At 34.4% G+C, this 24632-nt stretch overlaps 1 protein-coding gene across 6 annotated transcripts in view; it reads right to left on the reverse strand.

Moving 5' to 3' along the window:
* sick (sickie) overlaps nucleotides 1–24632 on the reverse strand; it is a 478256-nt gene that overhangs the window by 161498 nt on the left and 292126 nt on the right. For all 6 annotated transcript variants that reach the window (XM_089643461.1, XM_089643463.1, XM_089643462.1 and 3 more), the window contains 2 exons: nucleotides 7615–7741; nucleotides 5079–6986 (listed from right to left, as the gene is read on the reverse strand). In XM_089643461.1, the coding sequence (XP_089499587.1) occupies nucleotides 5079–6986; nucleotides 7615–7741 (2035 nt within the window). The remainder of the gene's footprint in view (nucleotides 1–5078; nucleotides 6987–7614; nucleotides 7742–24632) is intronic.

Consider the following 24632-nt stretch of genomic DNA (forward strand, 5'->3'; position numbering starts at 1 on the left):
TTAACCCTACCATCGCTTGACAATTTTATACAAATTCACATGCTGTCAAGACCAACCCAACAAACCAAATTTCTTGAATTGACCGCTTGCAAAACAAACCCTAGGTAAATATTCCTCGATTCCCGTAGATGAGCTCAGCGTAACACGCAATTTAATAATATCAACTATTTTCACCAATAAACCGAAATAATGCGTACAATAACAAATTAACGCTTGTGTATAGAACGTATCGAAAACATCTCCTATCTCCTTCCTAAATCTCAAAATACATAATAAAAGTAAGTTTATAATGTGCATGCCGCTGAAAGTCAAAAATGAGTCCCGGTACGATCAATGGAGTTATATGGTGTGGTAGCTCTCTATCCCCCATCCATTAAGAACGTTCTCGTTTTTACTTGAAGGGCTTGCTTTCGAAGATATATGTGCTGGAAGTTTCGCCCTCTAGAAATTTCTAGAGCAGTCCTGAACATTCGAGAGGATTCCACAACATTCCAGAACATCCCAGAAAATTCTGGAATGTTGTGAAATGTTCGGGAATAGTCTAGAAAGTTCGGGAACATCCCAGATCACAATGATCATCAGGAGATTTGCAGAGGAGAAAAGTTTATCAAAACTTTTAGTAAATTCGTAATCGTGAAAAAGCATTGCTATATCTAAATAGTAAAAAACAAAGTCACTATCAGCGTCTGCCTGTTTGTGCGCTTAGTTCTTCCAAACAATGCAACGGAGTTTTTTCACTATCATTTAGAAAATTCACAACAAACATCAATCGGTTTCTCTTATCAGTGAACATGATGAAGATATTTTGAAACTTGAATTGAAAAACCCAACTCAGAAACAAGAGGGTGTTTTAAAAGCATTTAGGGGGCAAAAACACCCCCTGTAATGCGATATTTCTATTCAAGGGCAGGCGTGCACTTACTGCAAGAACCGGGGGTCGACCCGTGCCCTGTATCTGTCCTCAACACGCGCCACGAAGCTAACCAACGCGCATCGGATCAGAATGATTATTTAGAAATAATATTTATTACAAAATAGATATCTTTGTATTAAGAACTGATAAAATATACTCTCAGAGACAACTGGTGACCAGACCCCCGCTCAGAATTGAATGGATGCTTGAAAGAAGTGAAGCTATCAGTCGACAATGGATGCTGGTACCTACCCTGATGCAAGCAGTGAGCCATGAAACTGGCAGAGGAAGGATGAGAATAGATTTACTTATATATTCAATTCAAACGCCATAAAATGGCTTTTACAATACAGTGATAATCGAATTACAAGCGTACAGTGGTAAACAGGATAAAAATAGCAATAAAAATTAATGTGTACACAAAAACACTATTGCAAGATAGGAATGTTAAATAATTAATAATATCAAGACAATGCATAGTTCAAAAGAAATATATACCAGTGTAACAATAGTTGAACTAATTTATACTAGGCTTGTATAAGACCTGTCATAAATCGAAGTATGAGGTGTCTATGTATGTAATAGTCAGTAGCGAGTTTATTGTTACCCACAAAATTAATTGTACTTGGAATAGCTGAGTAGGCATCGCAACTTGGCATTAACAATTCAGGGCTGTCAGCGATTCAATGATACTTATAGATAAGAAATATTAATTTTTAATAAAATAATACATATGTTAACTAACACTATAAGGCTGGCCGCATACATACGTTTTCCGTATTCGATTTCCGAATTCGTTTTCCGTATTCGGAATTCCGTGAGACTAGCGCAAACGTTCGTTTTTCTTCATTCGGAATGTATAAACGTCAGAACCAGTGTTGCCAACAAGGGCGATATATCGCCATTTAGGCTACTCAGAGCGAGAATCGGCACCGAAAAAATCTAAAAGGCGACTGGTCGCCAATTAAACTACTTCAAAAACATCAATTTTAAACATGTCCCGAAATTCTCTAGCCATCCCCCCCCCCTATGAAATTTATTTTTCTGGGGACAAATTTTATATTTTCTTGAAATTCTCTAGCCACCCCCCCCCATGATTCATGATTTTTTTTATTTTCTCGGGACAATTTTTTTTTTTTTTAATTCTCTAGCCACCCCCCCTCCCACGAAATTCAATCAATTTTATCATCAATTTTAAACATGTCCCACCTAACAGCATATTCGGCTACTTTACGCTACCTTATGTATGAGAAACGGCGATATTAGGTCAAGATCCGTTGGCAACACTGAATTACTTAACGGAAATTTCCGAACGTTTGCGTCGGCACAAACAAAATGTATGCAAGAGCTGCGATCCACATGACGTCATTAGGTTTTTTCCATTCGGTTTCTCCGAACGCACCGGTTGCATTCGGAACGTGCGTAAGGAATTTGTTCCGTTCGGAACTAAAACGAACGTGTGCGGCAGTTAATGTATTTTCTACTGATTCCGTGCATGCGGATGTCCGAATACGGAAAACGAATTCGGAAATCGAATACGGAAAATGTATGTATGCGGCCAGCCTAAGATATCTGAAGTAAATAGTTTAGATGTAGTAAAATATGGTATAGGAGCAATGCAGAAGAATATTATCATTCCTGATTATTGTGTTTGAGGTATGTTATTATAGCCTTCTTATAACTATATTCCGTGCAGTTGAACACATCTACTATTTCTAATGATTGAATGTTAATCGTGTATGATCGTGTTGTGAAATGTGGAGAAAGGAGTATAAGGATAACTAATGATGCAAATGTGAATGGAAAAGTCGAAGACTCCCGATGAAGACATGGAACGGTCAAATGAACAAAATACTTGAGTCGGCCATGTCAAGAGTAAGAATAAAAGAAGGGTTATGAATAAATGTCCAATTTTATGTGTTAGTACTAGCGCCGCAGCATCTAAAAATGAACCAGTTCCAAACCTAGCAAGTATTAAGCAGCCGACTTAGCCTGCTTAAAATTGAGCGGGGAGCATATAGAGCATAAACTGATGTGCTCGGCCCAAAGTGTTATTATTTTTACAGCAAGCTATTCTAATTCTAAATTGGTGACCCAATTAAAATGTGCAGTATCGTCTCGAATTTCCTATGATCCCCTCTCTAAAGATTAATCCTTTCTTAAGCTGCAACCAACTAAGCCTGTTTCACTGTAATTTTGTAACGCTATTTATATCTTTACTACACTGATCTCAAAATCGTAGTCAAGGATTAAATATGTGACAATTGATTAACACCCACGATATGCTAGAATTATTTTTGGGTTGAATTTGGATTATGTTTTGATTGTAGAAGAGAATAGAAAAGACGAACTTTGTAAGATAGACTGAGAGAATAATGAATGCGTTTGAGAAGGGAAGGATTTATGACACAAGATCAAAGAAGCTTAACATTTTTGGCGGACAACAAAATATCGCTTGAATTAAATGTTGTCTCGTTAAAACAACTTGTGAAAATTTAAAAACATTATTTTGAGCTAGCAGTTAACTAAATGCGTTCTGCTAGGCCTTTAGGTGGCTTTTATGTCTCGGCTCTGAATTTGAAACTGATGGTAAATGTAAAGAAACAGTCGGAAGCAAATAGGTCCCGAAACATGTTAATAATAAGCAATTATAAAAACGGAATATTAAAGCAGACATCTGTTTTACCATAAACTCTCGAACGGTGAGTTTCTTAGATAAATAATAAATCAGAAGTGAGTACCTACCTAAAAATCAAAAGGTACATAACTCTAAAAACCTAATATTCGGCAAAATTTTCATTTTACAAAACTTCTATGCATTAACAGTCAATTACAATTCGTGAGCATATTATAATTCTTGATTACAATTTATTTTTTTCTCTCCATACATGTTCTTCCTTTTATTACTATTACCTACTCGTACATAAATTTAAACTTAAATTCATCGATTTCAACTTAATATCATTAGTTTTCAAAACAATCTCAGGCGAAATTACATAATGATATTTTATGGACATACGTAATAAGTACTAAAACTATGTGATAACGAAAAATATCCTTATCTGTATCTTATTGTACTGTGTGTGTCTTAATAAATAAATAAATAAAAGCGTAACGAACATAATAAGAAAATCAAATTGTATCTAAAACCTAAAATCCAATATTCAGAAAGTGTGAGAAAAGTGTAGGCTTAAAAATTGTATATTTTGAAATTATAGTTGATTTTTAACAAGTAATAACTTCGAAATAATTTTTTTTTTAAATTGAAATTGAAATTTTCCGTATTTAAAAATTATCATAGCGAACATAGTTGAGCATCAAAGCAGAGCATTTTAACATTCAAAGTAAAAAAAAGTGGAAATGGTGGTTAGGTACCTTTTGATTTTCAGGTAATCGAGTTTGCAATCTAGGTATAAACAACGTGATTCTCAAAAATATTGTCTGCCTGAAGACAAACATTGAAGACAAGATATTAAAAACCTAATGGATACATTTGATAATATCTAAATAAATGTCGTTTGTCATTGAAGACAAAATATCATCCATATCACAGACAGTTAGAATTAAAAATAAATTTAGTGAACCAATTCAAATTCATTACGGTGTTCCACAGGGTAGTATCTTAGGTCCGTTAGTATTTTTGATCCATATTAATTACCCATGCAACTTAAAACAAACGGCACATTCATTAGCTACTCAGGTGTTATTTTTGATGGAATATCTTGGGAAACTATCAACTAGAAATATTTATGCTAAACACTGGATTGACTGTAACTCCTTAATAATAAACTATTTAAAAACGAAATTTATCAAATTAAAAACAAACAAAGTAAGTAACGATAGCCTTAATGTTAACTTCAGCGTAAATATTGAAACACTAGCAAATCGGTTTCATGCAGTTGTGCAGAACTGGAAAAAGTTAATTCAACAAAATACCTAGGAATCTTTTAGATCAAAATGAAAATGGAATGCATAAACCGAAAATTTAATATATTTTTTTAACTATCAGAAATTTTGTAGAAAGAGAAGAACTCGTACAAATATACTACGCCCTATGTCGTCTATGTATAGAGCAATAAAGTGAACATTAGGAACATGGTTTGAAAAAATGATCATGGCAGTTTTCACAAAACATGAGTAAATAAATAGAACATTGAGATGTTACCTTTCGTCGAACTGCGGCATGCCCGGTCCAGGTTGGAAGGCATGCATCCTCCTCGCGTACAAAGAGGCACCTCCTTCCGACAGGTATCCGTCCATCATGTCTCCAGCCCTCGCCCTGACTCTCTCCCTCTCTCTCTCCACCTCCGCGTTGCCAAGCCTCCTCAGGCAGTCTCCCTCTGACATGTAGCCCGCCGCTATATCCACATCACAGTACTCCGAACTGGCATAACCACCGTATTGCCCATTCCTGAAGTTCATGTTGGCGCTTTCCCTACCAAAGTTTGCTTTCACTGTATTTGCGTGGTGCGGGAACCCTTGCGGAACCCCGTTCTTTTGAGGCATTTGACCAGACGATCTTGCGGGAAGAGTCAAATGGCTGTTATACCCTCGCAACAAAGGACGCATTGGTAATACGTTCATTGAAGGATTGTCTTCGTCTCCTAAAGAATTGTCTCTTCCGTGTGATGGACTATCGCAAACTCTTGTCCTATCGATATTTCTATCAACGGCTTCTTTTGCTTTTCTGTCCCTGTGGATTTGTACTTCGATCCTTTCGTCATCGTCACTTAAGAGCTTCTTGTTCGGTTCGTTTTTATCCATAATGTTTTCGGGAATCATCTCTGTAATGAAAGCAGTGTCGACTTTTCGATTCGGTATGATAGGATTGTGACGAATCTTCGACATTTCCGAACCTGATTCGCTGGAAGGTCTGTAGATGACACTACCATCGCTGGAGTTTGAGTGGGGTCCCGTAGAAGCGCTGTGCGTTGAATTTGAATTAGAGCTCTCAGACATCTGTGAAGAGATTGCAGGATTCATTGCGACTGCAGAAACTGGAGTGTTTTCTGAATAAGAATTTGGCATTGGCGACACGACCAAAGTTTGTTTTTGGCTATTTTCCTTTGCGAGACTGGAAAGCTCTCGATTAAAAGGCATGGGGGTCGTTGAATTAGTCGAGTTGGTCATCAGCGCGGAAACGCTTTGACTTGGACTCATCTGCGCTGCATTACCAGTTGCCTTTGCAACACCCACTACGGGTTTTTCATCTTTGGGTATTTTCGATGTTCCTTTGACTGCCGCTGTAGGTTTGGGTATACCGGTATTATTTGGAGCCTGTGCAGCCATATTTGGGTTTGAAGCAACAAATGACGCACTCGAATTAGAACTAGGAAGACCATTAGTGACTGGACACGCTTTAGGCTGTTGAATACTTGTCGCAGTTTTAGCTTCAATTGATTGAACTTTATGTGAATCAGTCGGGTGCTTCTGATCACCACAGAGTTTCATTTGACTCCCTGATAACCTAGAAATTTTTGTATCTTGCGGTTTCATTGACAACTTAGAACTCTTAACATTATCTTCAATCAGTACCATTTTACTATTTTGATTTTGTTTTGGAGCTGTGAGTTTAGATTCCTTTTCTTTGACTTGTAGTTTCGGACTATTCTTGGAAGACTTGTCTGATTTCTGCGGTTTGCTTAGTGTGTCTTTCTGTGATTGCTTGGAAGGTGCTAGTTTTGATTTAACATTTTTGCTAGACGTTTTTTGGTTTTCTTTGAGTGACACCTCAGTTTGCAGGAATTGTTTGCTGCTAGGATTTTGTCCTTTGATATGTGAAGGGTTGTGGGATTCATTCAAACTTAAGCTGGAGTCAGATCTTTCACTTTTAGCTGAAGAAAATCCACTGGAAGAGCTGGTTCTTTTTGATATGACTGAGTTATTTTTATGCCTGTCGCTGGAAGATTTATCTTTGAAGAGTTTGAGTTTGTCCAGCATGGAGTGTTTAGTTGGCACATTGTGATTCTGATGAGGGGGAGGTGTGGGTGCTCCGGGTGAAGCAGGTTGCGTAGAGTATGGACTCGAAGGAATTTTGCTTCCCGGTGCCAGCAATGAAGAATTCGGACGAGATCTGGAAAGACAAGGGTTTTGCATTGAAATAGGGAATCTATGTAAGAATTCAATAGGACACAGACAGTACTGATCAAGTAAGTGCCCCAATGGAAGCGGACAATAGTCCTGGTTAGCTTGCTTAGTGAAATATGTAGCCCGTTCAAGTCCAGAGTCACTAATGCTATTATTTTTAATACGCGCAATAATTCAAATTGAAAGGTGGGTGTGGGTTCTGTCAGCCCGGGAACCAAGTGTTCGGGTTCATGGAGTAAGGTAGGTCCAGGTCTTGGTGGTAGATGCGTTTGTCACAAGTTGCGTTACGAGCCGGATCGGAGAGGCCGGTTGAGGGATACTCTGTGAGCTTTCCAGCCGGACACTCTCGATCCTTACACCGCAGTCGGAGGGACGGAACCATTATTAACTCCTGGGTATACTGACTCCCAGATTACTACCCACCCTTCATACCTTTTCCTCTCAGAAATTCTTATCCTTACTTTACTTAAAAACACCCTTCTCATGGCGTTTTAAGGGAAATTATTTTCTAATGGTCTCCTGTGAGGAGCGATGGTAGTATTTTCGTATGAGGGTTGGCATTGGGGAATCTGGAATACTGGAAGTGTATGATTCAAGTAGAAGGTTCAACTAACCCATGGGAGTTGTTCTGGTGCATGATTCCGTGAAGGTTGTTGGGTCTGGCGTTTCCTCCAGGACTACTGGAGCGGCTGGAGCTTGCGGAGACAGCCGAACCTCCCCCCTTGCTAGCGCCATTGCTTCCTGAAAGATCAAACAAAAAACTCCGTCAGTAACATCAACGGTTCTATAAACATTCGCCGCAAACAATTCACCGCGGAAAGTTTACCGCACATAATAGATAAAATAAAAATTTTGAACGGTAGGAACTAAGGACTGTTTGTATTACATTGATATACCAGTACCAGAGAGAAATCGTACGCGACGTCATCATTTTTTAATTTTTTTTTAAATTTTTTTTTTTTTACTGTACGACAGACAGGTAAGTCCAATTATGGTACAATTTTATTAAAACTAACAATAAATGTACATATTTTTTTTAAAACATGGTTTAGTGATATTAAACACATCTATATCCGCTGGTAGGGCATTTAGCAAGGTCATACCTCTTGTCATGGTATGTTGGGCAATGACATCTGTCCGACCCTGCGGTATACAGAATAGGTCGTGGCTACGATTTCGACAGTATTTAGGTATCAGGAACAAATAAGCCACAGCATGACAGGAGATATGGACAATCGATAAGGTTTTTTAGTAACTTTAATTCAAATATCATGAGTCCGGCATTACGCCTAGTCTCCAGGCTTTGGTATCATTCCAGTATCTTCTGTTATTTTCGTTATACACAAGACGCGTGAGAAGGAAGAGGACGATTGTCGATGACGTACGTACGACCTCTTTCTGGGAATACTGTAGTAATAAGTTAAACTAACCTAACCTAACATAACAGAATTATTTCATTTTAATCCAAGGTTATATTATTTAATTTTAAAAACACACTGCCAAATAATGGTAAATATTTTGATTGGTTAATTATGCGCGGTGAATTTTTCTGAATCCTATCAAAATGTTGACGATTATTCAAAATTCAGCGAACAAAATTCATCGCAAAAATTCACCGCGAAAAATTCACCGCGGGGGAAATAGCTTGCGAACATACCGGCGTAAGCATGACACCTGCAGAGGCGGTCCCTGCCTTAGTGCATTTGTGCACTACACTGCCAAACATCGATATACGTCAGAAATGTAAAATCGTATATCCACTTACGAAGAATTCCCGCCAGATCATTATAATATTCTTACCAATCAAAGTTTGTACCAGACTCCCGCGCATGCGAAAAACAATGTAATATAGGTATCAACCCGTGCATATTTCGCTTTGCCGAGGCATGCCATGTACCTTCTATAGGCACTATCTCTAGAGGCCGGAACCGTGAAATGAGCGAGACAGGTAGAGACCCATAACGGCTGTTGATGTGTTAGAGCAGTGGAGATAGAAGGTGGTCGGTGCATTATCGGCGCATGCGCCGAAACATCCTGATCTTTATCAAATACCTTAAACATGCGTAAAACGTTTGGAATGCATTAGTTAGGATTGACAGATTTCGAACTAATTAACAATGTTATAATATTCTAGCGTTACCGGCGCGATCTACATATCTGCAAACTTGACAGTATTCAGTTTTGGCGATTGACGCGGCGTTTTAACGGTTTTTGCGAGTTGTGCTCTGCAAAAAGCTTTTTAAAAATGAGTGCTGATGAAAACATTGCGGTTAACATTGATTTTATCAAAAGTAACCGAAGTTCATTTACTCCCAACAAACTAGAGATGATTTTGCGAATGCTGACGGAGCAATATCAATTTTACAAGTGTAACTTGGAATAATTTGTACTATTCCGATGACAAAACTGTCGAGTGCGAAAGGTGTTTTTCTACGTTGAAACGTGTAAAAACATTTCTGAGGAATACTATGCCCCAAGATCGTCTCAATGATGATCTCGTCTATACCAGACTTTAATAATCTTGTAATTGAAGAATTTTCTCAAATGAAAGAGCGACGAATTGATTTTCTCTACAAATGAATTATTTGTACTGGGTATGTAGTTCCCTTTAAATCACTTTATTTTCCTATTTTACATGTTACCATTATTTGTGAAATGCACTGCTGGCAAATTCTGTCACGAGCCGCCTCTGGACACCTGTCGGTTTTTTGATAAGGTTGGTGTCCTGGCAGAAGTCTAACAGGAAGCGTTGTCCTTGAGACCTTGACTATATTTCCTCCACCGCCACTCGGTCAAACAGTCTGGCAGACCTGCGCAAGGCCACTCATACCAAGTTCTTACACGTACGAATATAAAATATGTATTTATTAAAATTAATTTCCTTGTACGAAGTTTGGACAATGTGCATTAGGGTGAACCCATAATTTTATTTTTAAATTTTATGTTATGAGTTTCAGCTGTCCGGAGCAAGTGAGACTATGGAATCCCAAATTGATGTATGTTGTGAGGCTGACTGGGGTGGGGAAGGGAAGGATATGGGGAGAAGAACGTTGGAAAGCGGCCGTTCAGATTTGTTCACCAAACATGGATAAAACCATTTCAAACAACAACAACAACACGTAAACGTGCCTGAAATATACTCTATACTATTTTTTTATTTATTTATTTAATACATGTTACATTATTTTGAAATTTACATAAAGTAGATATAATGAATCACCATACTAGGCGGCTGCCTGTTTCATGGTGACCAATTCAGTGTAATTACTTTGTATGAAATATGAAATCTAGTGTAAACATATGAAATTAGTAACTATAGATGAAGCTAAAATTTTGGAAAAATTTTAATAAAAAGTAGAAGATAGAAATTAGAAAGGAGAAAGAAGTAAATTAGCATTAGATGGTAAAAATGTACATAATTATATATATAATTTTTAATATGTGTGCATGCAAGCACACATGTGTATATAGCAGCAGACATACCTATATACATACAACAACACATGTATACATACACCCATATGACGCATCCTCACGCATATAAACAATATATACACCTCTATCTGAGTACTTGGAATAGGCTACTAACACTATAACAATCACACATCAAAAAATCCCCGAGCGCTTTCCTGAAACTGTCGTATTTGGCTATTGATTTTATTTCTAACGTTAAATTATTGAATATTTTTGGAGCAAGAAAGTTAAATTGTCTTTGTGCCATTGAGGTTTTTATTGGGGGAATAGTATAATTCGATTTGTTGGAATATCTCGTATTATGGGTCGATTCAAAAATATTTTTTTTCGTATGTTTGAACTTATAGTAGGAGGATATGTTTTTGACGTATACGGATTTTATGTTTAGTACTTTGAAGTCGTTAAATAAGTCCTTCGTGGGGTGAATATAGTATACTTTGTAAATAGTCCGCATTATCAATTTTTGAGCTTTAATTAATGTATCTAATATCGTGTTAGAGCATCCTCCCCAGACTACTATACCGTAAGATATAATTGATTGGCATAAAGAATTTATATCAATTTAAATGTGAATTACTTGCGCACGCCGTGATTCATCCCGCGATCTCCAGTTTCGTAGTCGAGGATCTTAACTGATCAACCATTGACGCCTTTTGATCTCACCTTTTCGGGTTTCCGTATAAATACGCTTTTTGCATTTTAAACAGCCAATTACGTTTTTTTTAAACAAAAACTCACGTACGTACACTATTTCATTTTCTTAAGCACGTATATTCTGGCTTTATGACTTGTTGGTAACTTAAAATGATTCATAAAGCTTTTGCTAATAGATAACAATAATATTATTTTATACTCCCAGATAAAATATTTCCGCTTTGCAATAAATTCAAATAAGTGGAATACCTATTACTGAACGTATTTGAAAACTAAAATCTGCCTATAAAAGGTGATGAAATACGTTTTCAAATTTTATCATTATAAATCAAAATATAATTTTTGATACATCAAAAGTTTGAATGCGAACATAAAAAATAAAATAAAATGGTTCATCTTACGTTTTTCGAAATTAAAATTGCAGATAACGAAAAAAAATATAAAAACATACGAAATTCGTTTGAAAAATGTATTACAAACGTTATTGTTACCTCAATTTTGTATCATTTAATACAAAAATTATTAATAAAAAAATTCACGAAATTTCTTAATTATTTTGAAATTTCTTTTGGAACTTTTGTTTTTATAAAAGTGTACGTTTAAATTATTTCTGTAGATAACTTCTAGAGTTGAAAATAAAGTGTAGTGTTTTCTTTTTCTAAAACAGCTAATATCATATTTCTCACCGTGACAGTAATGGAGATACAACTATTTCTATGAGACCATGTGAGCTGTTCGCAAAAGCGAACAAATTAGCGTGAAGGGTTAAGTAACTTATGGGGCAGTTTTTATATGAATTTGGGGGTAACCGAATAACCCAACACAATGACAATTCAACACACTTTTAAAAAGTGATATAAATGTATGAAAAGTGAACAAAAACTAGTTTAAATAGATGAGGTTTATAGATAGTTTTTTTTCATCGCCAATGAAAATTGTCATGAAACCAAATTTAAGCTATATTTTATTTATTTATTTTTGAAAAATTTACAGTGCTGTGGAAGACATTTAACAATTGCAGTATTTTTTTTAATTTTATTTTATTAAATTTCATTTTAATATAATCTGATCTAATGTAATCTATTTATCTATCTCACTTTAATCTGTCTGTGTTTGGTTGCAATCTTCTGTCAATTTCGTATCTCCCTGTGTCCCAGATCCAATTTTCATGAACGCTTTGAATATATTGACCTTTGTTTGTTTTTTCTGGGAGAGTGGTAATTTGTTGTAAAGTTTTATGCCGTAGTAAATTAAATTTCTTTGTCAAAAGGTTGTCTTCTGTTTTGCTTGTTGGATGTATTTTTGATCGAAGGATCTAGTGATTTAGTTATGTATGTTCGTTAGTAGATCAAGTCATTTTTTTTGTAATTATAAATAAGTATGATTTTAGCATGTTGTTTAAGTGACATGATCTTTAGATTATTAAAAATATAGTCAGAGCAAGTTGTGATAGATACTTTGAGTAGTATTTTCAAGATGGCTTTAGGGGATTTGATGTGGCGTTATTTGCACTTCCCCATACAATTATTTCATATTCTAATAAAGATTGACAAATGGCCATGAAATTTTAATGAGTTCTCTTTTGTCAAGAACATTTTTGATTCTTTTAAAAAGTATGTTAATGTGAGTTTTTTTAAATTTGTTAGTTATACAGTTTATATGTTCTGCAAATTTAAGATTTTTATCGATTCTATGCCTATATACCTAATGTGGTTGACCTTTTCTAATGACGGACAGTAGCATAGTCGTATTATATCTTGGCAATCATGGATTTTTCTATTAAAGATCGATAATTCAACTTCCGTGTTGCTTATTTTGAAAGCAATATATTTAGTTTTCTTCCCATTCAGGTTAAGTGTGTTTAAATTTAGCCATTTCTTGAGATTGTATAAAGCAGCTTCAGCTTTGTTAAATGTTTGCTCCCAGTTTTCATATTAAAGTTAGATAATTAGTCTTCCGTGTTGCTTATTTTGAAAGCAATATATTTAGTTTTCTTCACATTCAGGGTAAGTGTGTTTAAATTATTATCTTCCTTTTTGTTACAGATAGAGATAATCTCCATAAGATAATGTTGTAGTTCTAAGTCAAAGTATGACAGTTAAACATGACCGAAGTAAATAGGGTCGAATTATCTCAATGGTACAGCAGAGTCCCTCTGCAAGGCTAAGGTCCTGAGTTCAGTTCCTAGATGGGACCGTATCTTTTTCTGATTTTTATATTTCAAATTATCGTTTGAGAGTCGCTAATTTTGTCTTCAATGATTAAACTTTATCTTCTTTTGTATTAAAAAATGTAATAAATTGTATAATATGTCGATTTGTAATACTGTAATCTGAAAGCATTTTTCATCTACTTTCAAGAACAGTAATTTAATTTTAAAATACGTCAAAAAAGTGAATTTATCTGTAATCAATAATGCGATGATATTCTGACAGATCTAAGAGAAGTGTACTGCGAAATATCAGATGCTCTAGAGGTTAACAGGCTCGAAAATATCATTTAAAAATGCTCGGTTTAACCAAAGTATTCTACTTACAGTATTTAATTGAAGCATCTATAATGCTCAACACGCTCTTCTGTCCTGCTCAGGGTGGATCAATGCAAAAGAACTCTAAACAGAATTCTTGCCTGAACAAACTATGCAATAATCATAATAATCCAAGGTAAATATTTTCAGTTGCGAACTTACCAAATACAAGAGGTCCATAAAATAATATTTCTCTGATGGTTTGTGAATAATGTTACGTCTCTATTGTTTATATTTTTATTATGATTTGATTTATATCTACAACCTCTTTCCATGGCTATAAATGTTCTTTTTTTTTTTTTTATTGTGTTTATTTCTTGCTAGAGCAATCCCGATGAGTAACAGAACTCATTTTAGGACAGGAGGAACTTACAATTCATATGTAGGAGGTAGTAGGAACAATTTTACAACGGTATTTTGATATCAAATATAAGTTTCACATTCAATACAGCATAAAAATTAAAAATTAAAATAATGACACGTTAAGTAGAACAAACAACAATAGAAAACAAGTACAGAAAGAAAAAAAAAAACATGGATAAGATACAACAAGAAATGACAACACAGTTACATATTTTCATTTTTAAATGTAGTTAAAAAATATTCTTTTAAAGCATTGCTTTGCAATTTTTTATTGTGGTGGATGTGTTTGTACATATCTGGAAGCGAATTATATAGTGTATAGGCAATATAGTTCAGTGATTTTAACCCATATTTTGTAGTGTGTGTTTGAGGAATGCGGATTTTATTGTTATTTCGAGTATTGTGGTTGTGGATGTCTTGATTGTAAAGTGGCTTGATGTTGGTGTGAGTTGATTTTTGGGTAATTTGTAGGATCGTGCTTGTGATTTCATATTTAGGAAGGATTGTAATTGGAAGGATACCAGAAACTGAATAGATGTCCCTAACATGAGTGTCCCATGGAAGTTCAAACACATTTCTGAGAGCTCGGTTTTGAGCCACCTGCAGGTCAGCTATCAGTTCTGTTTTTCTAATTTTTTGTTTTATATACTTTTTTATGTCATATCAATTTCTTACAAATTTAATTTACTTATTCCTTATTCCACAAGGAGGAAATCCATAATTGGTTTATTTTGGCTACATAATACTTATGTACAAACTGAAATAAATGTAAACTGTCGATTTCCCGAAAATTAATAAATATAAAAAAATAACAAAATAATAAATAAATAATATTTCTAGGCGATTAAATTATTTTATTATTTTGCGATGCAATAACTGACACTATAAACACACAATTAATTACTGAAATGACGGAACTACTATGTCTATCTTTGTGTCGTGTGAAAGTGACATTTATGCATTTTAAATGTCTTAAGCATTTGTTGTTAGAAAGATCAGATGCCTGGGTGCACCAGGGTCAACTGTTAGGTCACCATTTATCAATGCATAATGCATGCAGAGTGCATTAGTCTTAAAAAACATTTTATTGCAAATTGAAGTTACAATGATATTAAAGCTGCTTTTGTCGAAACTGTAACATTATTATAAAAATATTTAATCAATTTTCAATACTTTTTGTTCAGTTTGTAATGTTTTCTGTGTATTTTAAATGCGCTATATACATCTTATGTTTTAATTTTAGGTAAAAAAAATACTTTTTTAGATACTGCATAAAATTATCTTTCCAGTGTATGCATTTAAAATAAACATTAATATTTCTGATTAATAAAATTTTAATATCAAACTTGAAAAATGTTGCCAAAAATGCTAACCACATTTTTACTTAATTTTTGTATATTTCCGTCTGTGTGTAATTATCGGTGTGTGTACGTGATATTCACGCCTGTGTAATTTTGTTAATCATAAATGAAATTACAATTTCGACTCTTAAGGCGAAGCTTAATGCCAAATCACTATTTTGATTAATCTTTATAACGAATTGGTGTTCATTATGAATACCAAAAATATGCTGTAGATAAATTGAAGGTTTTCCTATCGCTTCGCTTGAGTAGAATACAAATAACAAAATAAATTACTCAATAAAAAATATAAATGTAAACTACTAAATTTTTTTTTTCAATAAAAATGTATGAACGCGTAAAGGAAACAACTTTAAAAAATACAGTATTATAGCTAAGATTATTTGTGACAGTTTCACTTGATTAACTTTTTTGCTTTCTTATAAAATTATTTACAAAATAAATAAAAACCAGTTTTGTGCTTGAAATCGAAAGTTTCTAGCGATTTTAATGCCTATTACCTACAATATAAGGTATACCAAGAATATACACATTTTTGGTATGTAGCTAAAAAAAAGCTAATAAAATCAGGAATCCATGTTCAGATAGTCTGTGAGATAAGTCCTGCTATATAACCTGCAAATTTTCATTTTGATTACTGTTTTACTATAAGCCCATATCAACTTAGAATTTTCAGATGCACCTGAATCTCCATAATGCGATGCAAAATCATTACTCTTTGAACTGCAGCCGTTATTATGTATTTTAGCATTTATGGCATAGGTAGGAAGTACGAAGCAACGACCCGTGACTCTGAAATAACCGGCAGATGGCTACATTTACTGCATTATAAATATATGCAATGAAACAAGCTCAGCAGATGTTTGGTGAAATGCAAGCACGGCTTAAATATTAGATACACATTTGGGGGGAGAACGGAACGAAAACAATAAAACTGACAAGATTCCCCATTATTGGGTGAAGGACAATACTAGAAAACATTTACTTCTTCATTTAAGTGGTGATGTAGTTTAGTTTACCATGATTAATAAAGTAATATTGCTTTTGGATAGAGAAAATAAAGTAGGGACTAAAATGAATCCTTGTTGAAACCTTCAGAAAATAATTTTTCTTTTTATTTATTTATTATGTAAATACTGCATGTCAGTCCCAACTGCTTCCAACCCTCTGGAGTCATTGAGACAGTGAAATCCCCAATTGGCATACGAGGTGAGGCTGAAGGTAGTGGGAGGGAATTACTATTCAGGCTATTCAGATCTGATTACCAAACACGGCTAAAGCCATTTCAAGCAACGTCTCTTTCACCAGGGCGATGCTGAAAGTATCTAACACTCTTGAACGTGCCACAATTATATTTTATTTGTATATATATTTTTTTTATCATTAGCTTCACACAGGATCTTTGGGATGCTGTGTGGAGGGTTTTTTAAGGAAAAGAAGGAGAGGAAGATCAAGGAAGGAAAAATGTATGAGGGGTGGATAGGAATCTGCGGGTCAATGTGTCCAGACAAATTCGTTTGACCTAGCTGGTGGAGAGGTAAAAAGATCTAGAAAACCCTCACCCCATGAACTCGGTCACCCCTGCCAAGTCACCAAACGTAGCGAACCAATCGTGGTGAACTATGGCAGAGGTGTTGCGATGTGACATATATATCTTTTTAAATTAATAAATCAAATCAAATTTATTGCACACGCAGGGACTTGAACCCGAGACCTCCGGATTCGTAGAAGAGACCATCGAATAAAATAAGACAAGCTTTTTGTCATTTTTTTTCAATAAATCAAAACGGTAAATATTCGGAATCGTTGGACACGGATTATACGATATATTTTTTAATAAAACCTTCTGATTTAACTTAATTACTATAAAAGGAATCTGACTGCATTTGGGATATTTTTAATTTTAGCATTTTAATTTTTAATTACGTAAATCGAAAATTCACTTTCGTTGTATGGGATGACAGCTGGAATGATTTCTGTTGATGAAATTTTCTCTTGTTGTTATTCCTGATATGAGTGGCTAGAATTTGAATCATTTCTAAATGCAAATTCTAGTTAGGTACTGTTTTGGCCAAACTCGAAAAATAAAATATTTTTATGTTACTTAAAAAACTTAAATTATTTATATTTAGGTATTATTATAATTATTGTTTAATTTAACCTAAACTAAAATAACCTAACCTATAATAATCAAACCTAAACTAACCTAACCTAAATCCTAACCTAACCTAACCTATATCCTAACCTAACCTATAATAATCCAACCTAACCTAACCTTTAATAACCCAAAATACCTAACCTAACCGATAATAATCCAACCTAACCTAACCTAACCTATGTCCTAATAATAATCCAACCTAACCTAACCTATAATATCCAATCTAACCTAACCTTACCTATATCCTAATAATAAACCAACCTAACCTATAATAATCCAACCTAACCTAACCTAACCTAACCTATAATAATCCAACCTAACCTAGCCTATAATATCAAATCTAACCTTACCTAACCTAAATCCTAATAATAAACCAACCTAATATATAATCATCCAACCTAACCTAACCTATATCCTAATAATAATCCAACCTAACCTATAAGTATATACTATAACCGAGTTTGGCTAAAATAGTACCTACCAAGTATTTTCATATGGTAAAAAATCTAGCCACTCGTATCAGGAATACCAACAAAAGAAAATTTTATCAACAGAAACCATTCCAGCTGTCATCCCATACAACGAAAGTGAATTTTCGATTTACGTAATTAAAAATTAAAATGCTAAAATTAAAAATATCCCAAATGCAGTCAGATTCCTTTTATAGTAATTAAGGTAAATCAGAAGGTTTTATTTAAAAATGTTTCATATAATCCTTGTCCAGCGATTCCGAATAATTAACATCAAAACAGGTAGCCGGTACCTATTTCGACATTATTTCCAATTTCAATTTCATTTCAAGGATTTTTTTCATAAAATGACGTTATGATGTAAAGTTGTCTCAGGAATCGATACAATGTGTTGAATGGTCTTTCTGGGATATTTTATTTCTGTCCTTCGAGCTACATGTTTTTGTATTTCTTTTTGTACAAACTGCATTCAGAGGTCAGTGAATTATATTTCTCTGCCTGTGGGAGATATAGTCGTAAATTTTACGAGGGATGCCAGAGAAAAAGGTTTGAGAGAGTTGAGCGAGTCAAAGACCTGAGCTTACACTTAGCAATATTGCGAAGAAAAATCCTTTGTAAAATGTAAGGTTCGCGACTACAGAACAGTGCATGACTCTTTGAAAAGATTTGATGTTTTATCTACAATGATGGAAGATATTTTTTACTCGTACGATGAACTTGAAGCAAAATTAAACCCTTTCTTCTTTACAAAACCGTGGGAAGGACTTTGATCTTGTCTGTATTTTCAAAATTATTAACAGTATGATTGACTCAACTTTGTTGCATCTTATGCCTTGCAATATCCTTTCCTATAGACTCAGAAATAGTGAATTGCTTTTCCTCAATCAACACTCCACTAATTATGGAAACCATTCACCAATGTCCACAATGGCCAGACTTTTCAACTCAAGTCAGGACCTTGAAGTTTTTGGTGTAAGTCTTAAATATTACTCCTTATCATTACGTAAGTAATACTTTGTATTGGTGAGGCAGCAGTCTTGAACTCTATAAAAAAACTTATTCCTGTCTTGACTTGTCATTATTTTTATTGTTTTTGTGCCCTATTTTTGTCACAGCTGTAATTTTTTTTAATTTTCCTACGTAGTAACATCTCTCCATGTATGAACTTTGTGTAATGTTACATGTTGTAATTGGATATGCTCATAAATAAATACATATTTTACAAGCACTGATATCTGACATACCCGGATTCGCAAGGGTTATTTTCCAAGTTATATCTTAACCCTAACATTTGATTTAATTTTCTGTTTTTAAATAAATCTATTTAGATTTCGATTTTGTTTTCTTGATTGAATGAATGAATTAAGTGGAAACTAAATCACTTCACCGACATCCGATCGAGCTGAATCTCGACAGATATACTCGTTGCCGATGACAATTCATTTTGCTGGCACTTACACACGCACGTACACATGCATTTTTTCTAAAATTGGATGACATTAAATATAATAGTAGATTAATACAAATTTACGTAAGTTAATATACGAAATAAATATCGGTACTATGCAATTAGAATTTAGGTGTTAGCTTTGGTGACACTAGTCCCTGAGGAGGAAAGTTCAATCAGTGAAACATTTTTTTAAAGGCAATTTAAAAGTTCACAGTTTTAAACGTTTAGAGCCACTCCCTGGGGAGGAAGCTTCATTCCTCAGTAAAACCAAAAAATATTATGTATTTAAAAATACATTTATTATTGACTATATCAAAATAATAAATAACGTAGAATCTTCCCTCTTGGCAACAATCTAAATCAATATCAATTACCATCTAGCAAGAAACCCTGAAACTTTCCATATTCCTTTTCAAATAACCAACTTAACCTTCTCCCAACCTCTTGTGCGAATGTGTTGACAGTATAATATGTAATATTTCTATTTTTTATTTATTTCTAATACGCCCATAAGAGCTTTTACAAACATTTGAAAATATGAACATAACAATTTAGTGAAACAGTAATCAATACAGAAGAGTGGTATTATCCTAAAATTAATTGTTATTATTACTGAGGTATGTTATTATAGCCTTCTTGTAACATTGCCAACTGCATGCAATCTAGGTACAAGCGAGTATATAAATGACTCAGTCCTGTTATTTTTATTGCAATTAAAAAGAGTTTTGGATCGACTAGTTCTTAAAGGTATATGGAAGGTAATTAGACTTAATAAATCAGGGCTGTCTATAATATCTACCATTAACAAGTTAATAAATTATTTAATTCAAACTTATTTAGCGATAGTCTCTCGAAAATTACTAAATTTCTTGAATCTCTCGTTTTCACTTGACCCATACTTTACTTTCTCTTGTTTTTGGTGTTGTTGTTGTTGTTGTCGTTTTTAAAAGTTATTGTTTAATTTTACGAATTTTTGTATTTTAATTTTTATGTGAATTTCTCAAGATTCCCAACCGTCTGGAGCCAGTGAGACTATGGCATCCCCAATTGGGGTATGTGAGGCTGAAGGCAGTGGGGAGGGGAAGGAGACGGGAAGAGGAAGGTTGAAAAGTACCTAGCTATTCAGATCTGGTCACAAAACATGGCCAAAGCCATTTCAAGCCACATTTCAATTCTGAATGGTGGTCTTACACCAGGGCGATACTGATAGTATCTTACATTCTGGAACGTGCCGCAAGTAAACTATATATTATTTTAAGTGAAATACTCGTAACACAATTTAATAAAAAAAAATGCTATTTATTATTTGTAATTTTTTATGTTAACCTTCTGTACGTTGTGTAAATTATTAATACATGTAAATTCATAAAAATATTCGTCTATAATTTACCAATGGCCATGTGGTAACGTCCATTACTGACACTTAGTTATTTTCAAGTTTCAAGTGCCTGTATTGCATGCATTCACATTGCTGTTCAGAGATCAATTAGACAAATCGCGTCATTGGGCTCTTTGATAAATAATAACTTAGATGCTGTTTGAGTATCTCTTAACATTTGAAAGACCTCCCTGTCAAAAAAGATTTGAGGTCTTCAGCTAAGTGGATCGTGTTGTAATAAAATAAAGACCTTGTATTTGCAGCATGGAAGAGAGAAGGTAGAGGAGATGGCACTAGGGCAACTGGGCACATAACATCGAACAAACTCAACCAGGCTCAATTTGGCGTGGCTTACTAAACCATTATACAGGTGTATCGGCACGTACCCGACAAACTTTAACCAGCTATTCCTCAGCACATTTGGAGTAAAAAATGTAATGGGCGCTTTGCTGTCCGGTAACATTTTTTCCATTAAAAACAAAAAATAAATAAAAAATCCACACTCCGTCACTGTCATTTGCATTGTTTCTCGTGTTCAACAGCTGTTATTAGCAAGTGTGTCAAAAAGTGTCCTCGCTCTTTCGTACACACTAAATAATGAGTGTTAAAAATGAGACGAATGGAGCCGTGCCATTTCGTTGTGATTGTAAAAGCGCGCCAACGTAGGTGCGTACGTACATTATTCAACGAAACTCGAACAAAATATTGCCAGACGGGTTTTCAAACTTTGACAAAGGATAAAACATTGGTGACATGTGGTGAAAATATGAATAGTAAATTTTTTATTAAAAAAAAATGTTACCGGACAGCAAAGTGCCCATCACATTTTTTACTCCAAATGTGCTAAGGAATAGCTGGTTAAAGTTTGTCGGGTACGTGCCGATACACCCTGTATAGTGCTATTGTTATATTTCAACGATGAAATGTAGTATAAAATTTTGAAAAACCATAAGAAAAAATTTCACAACTAGGGATGGCATTACTTTTCACGTGAAAGTATTTTTATTCGCGTTTATGCCATGTGTTTTTGACGCGTTCTGTCGTAGCAGCCTCCTGTGTAAAGCAATTGTAGGGTAAATTATAGGGAGTTTACATATACCGAAAATAATGACAACATTACTTTTACCTAAATTCACGTGAGACTGGTATCACCGTAAGCCTACGCGTGATACCTCGCGCGGCAAATAATTTATTCTGTCTCCAGCGGTCTAGCCGTCGGTTTAGCCCTAAATCTCCTCTAGCGTACGCGATCTGTTTTGTTCATAAAATTATTGTAACGTGAGTTTTGTTAAAATAAAAACTAAATTGGAAATATCCGAATTCTCATTTTTACACATCGAGAGTAATCACGCAACCTTGGATTCTGCAGATTGGAGAACCACAGAATCATTCAGAAAACAAACCATTTAAATTGGCGATAATCACAATCCTCCAAACAATGTTATAGCTATGCAATTTGAAGAAAGTTACTTTAGAGGTCATAGTCGCATAGCTTTGGCTTGTTAGATGGAACATTGTTATTCCAAAGGGTCTGTACGCGATGTTGATTTCATTGTTTCTTTTAATTTCACTAGATGCCTCCTGCCACATTTACATAAATAAATCAAACTAACATTAAAACGCAAGTTTTTATCTATTGTACATCGCCTGGCTTGTTTTTATCTGGTGTACATCGCCTGGCTTGTTTTTATCTAGTGTACATCGCCTAGCTTGTTTTTAATCTAGTGTATATCGCCTGGCTTGTTTTTATCTAGTGTACATCGCCTGGCTTTTGAAATAAAAAAACATTAAAAAACAAGTTTTTATCTATTGTACATCGCCTGGCTTGTTTTTATCTAGTGTACATCGCCTAGCTTATTTTTAATCTAGTGTATATCGCCTGGCTTGTTTTTATCTAGTGTACATCGCCTGGCTTGTAAAATCAAATAAACATTAAAACGCAAGTTTTTATCTATTGTATTATTGTACCTGGCTTGTTTTTATCTAGTGTACATCGCCTAGCTTGTTTTTAATCTAGTGTATATCGCCTGGCTTTTTTTATCTAGTGTACATCGCCTGGCTTGTTTTATCTAGTGTACATCGCCTGGCTTGTAAAATCAAATAAACATTAAAACGCAAGTTTTTATCTATTGTACATCGCCTGGATTGTTTTTATCTAGTGTACATCGCCTAGCTTGTTTTAATCTAGTGTATATCGCCTGGCTTGTTTTTATCTAGTGTACATCGCCTGGCTTGTAAAATTAAATAAACATTAAAACGCAAGTTTTTATCTAATGTACATCGCCTGGATTGTTTTTATCTGGTGTACATCGCCTGGCTTGTTTTTAATCTAGTGTATATCGCCTGGCTTGTTTTTATGTGGTGTACATCGCCTGGCTTGTTTTTATCTAGTGTACATCGCCTGGCTTGTTTTTTTTATCTAGTGTACAACGCTTTGCTCGTTTTTATCTAGTGTACAGTGCCTGGCTTGCTTTTATCTAGTGTTCATCACCTGGTTTGTTAAATATGATTGTATAAATTAGATAGTTATTTATATTGTTACTGGTTGCACTTTACAACCAGTTTTATTCAAAGTTTTAATTATATTCATGTTTTAACTAGAATCTATTGCTAATTTGAATAACACTTGGTAAGTGAACCGCGAGGAATGGGCGTGTCAATTTGAATCCCCCCCTCCCCCTCTCCCTGCACCAAAGGCTTCAGTCTCCGAAGTTGGCGACGAAAATCTCGTAGGAAATGATCGCATTACCATCTTCTCTCCCTTCCTCCGTGATCTGTAGTTTACTGTTTGTTGATTTTGGTAAACGAATGAAGACTGATAACTTGGTACGGACAAAAAATATAATCATGTGTTAAATACAAAAAAAAATTAAAACTGCACAAGGAGAAAAATTATTATAATATATTTTTAAATTAATAATTAATTTAATTTATTTAGAATCTCTTTAAATTATTTGTAATCTGGTTAAAAACGGGATTGCAGACCTTAACGAATGAATTAATATAATAATATAGACATTTATATTTGTATGTAAATTTATTTTATACTGACCGCAAGAATGTACTTTAAATGTCCTGCTTGTGTCTCAAATAAAAAAATAACGATGTCGAAACAGGTGTTCATGAAAATCCTAATATTTTCGCATTTAGTCATTACATATTATCACGGCAAATGCACATTCGTGAACACGTGTTCCGATATATTAAGAATTTACTAAAAATTTACTAGCAAAATGGTCTGAAATCCTGTTTTTAACCGGATTGCCAATAAATTGAAGAGATTCGCAATACTCGTATTTCGCCGTGCAGTTTTTGACAGCGACAGTACTAAAATACTACTTAATGCTGAACCTAACCTAACCTAACCTAACACATAGAGCATATATTGTACCGGACAAATCAATTAATAAAAAAAGTTAGGCCATTCTTCTACAGGGACACGCAAGTCTTCGATACTCATGTTGTGTACTCACGTCACAAACAAATTGTTGTGAACAGTCATTCATGAATAATTTTCGAAACTTCTAAACTAGGATTTCATAACAACCTCACTCACAACCAAACAGTTACCGTAGTTGTCATTTTTAAATACGAATTTAACTATTTTGTGAATAAATACAAATCTTGGAAATGGAAATTAAACCATTTCCCGACATCCGATCGAGTTGAAACTCTTCAGATAGATACGTTGTTGTGAAAATTCATTCTATCAGATTTTGGTGGCAATCACGTACACACACGTGGACATATACGGATTTCTCTGAAATCGGATGACATTACAGCATTTAATGTGCTAA

Source organism: Hesperophylax consimilis, chromosome 19, assembly GCF_061612785.1.
Source record: "Hesperophylax consimilis isolate HC1 chromosome 19, BYU_Hcon_1.0, whole genome shotgun sequence".
Lineage (NCBI taxonomy): Eukaryota > Metazoa > Arthropoda > Insecta > Trichoptera > Limnephilidae > Hesperophylax > Hesperophylax consimilis.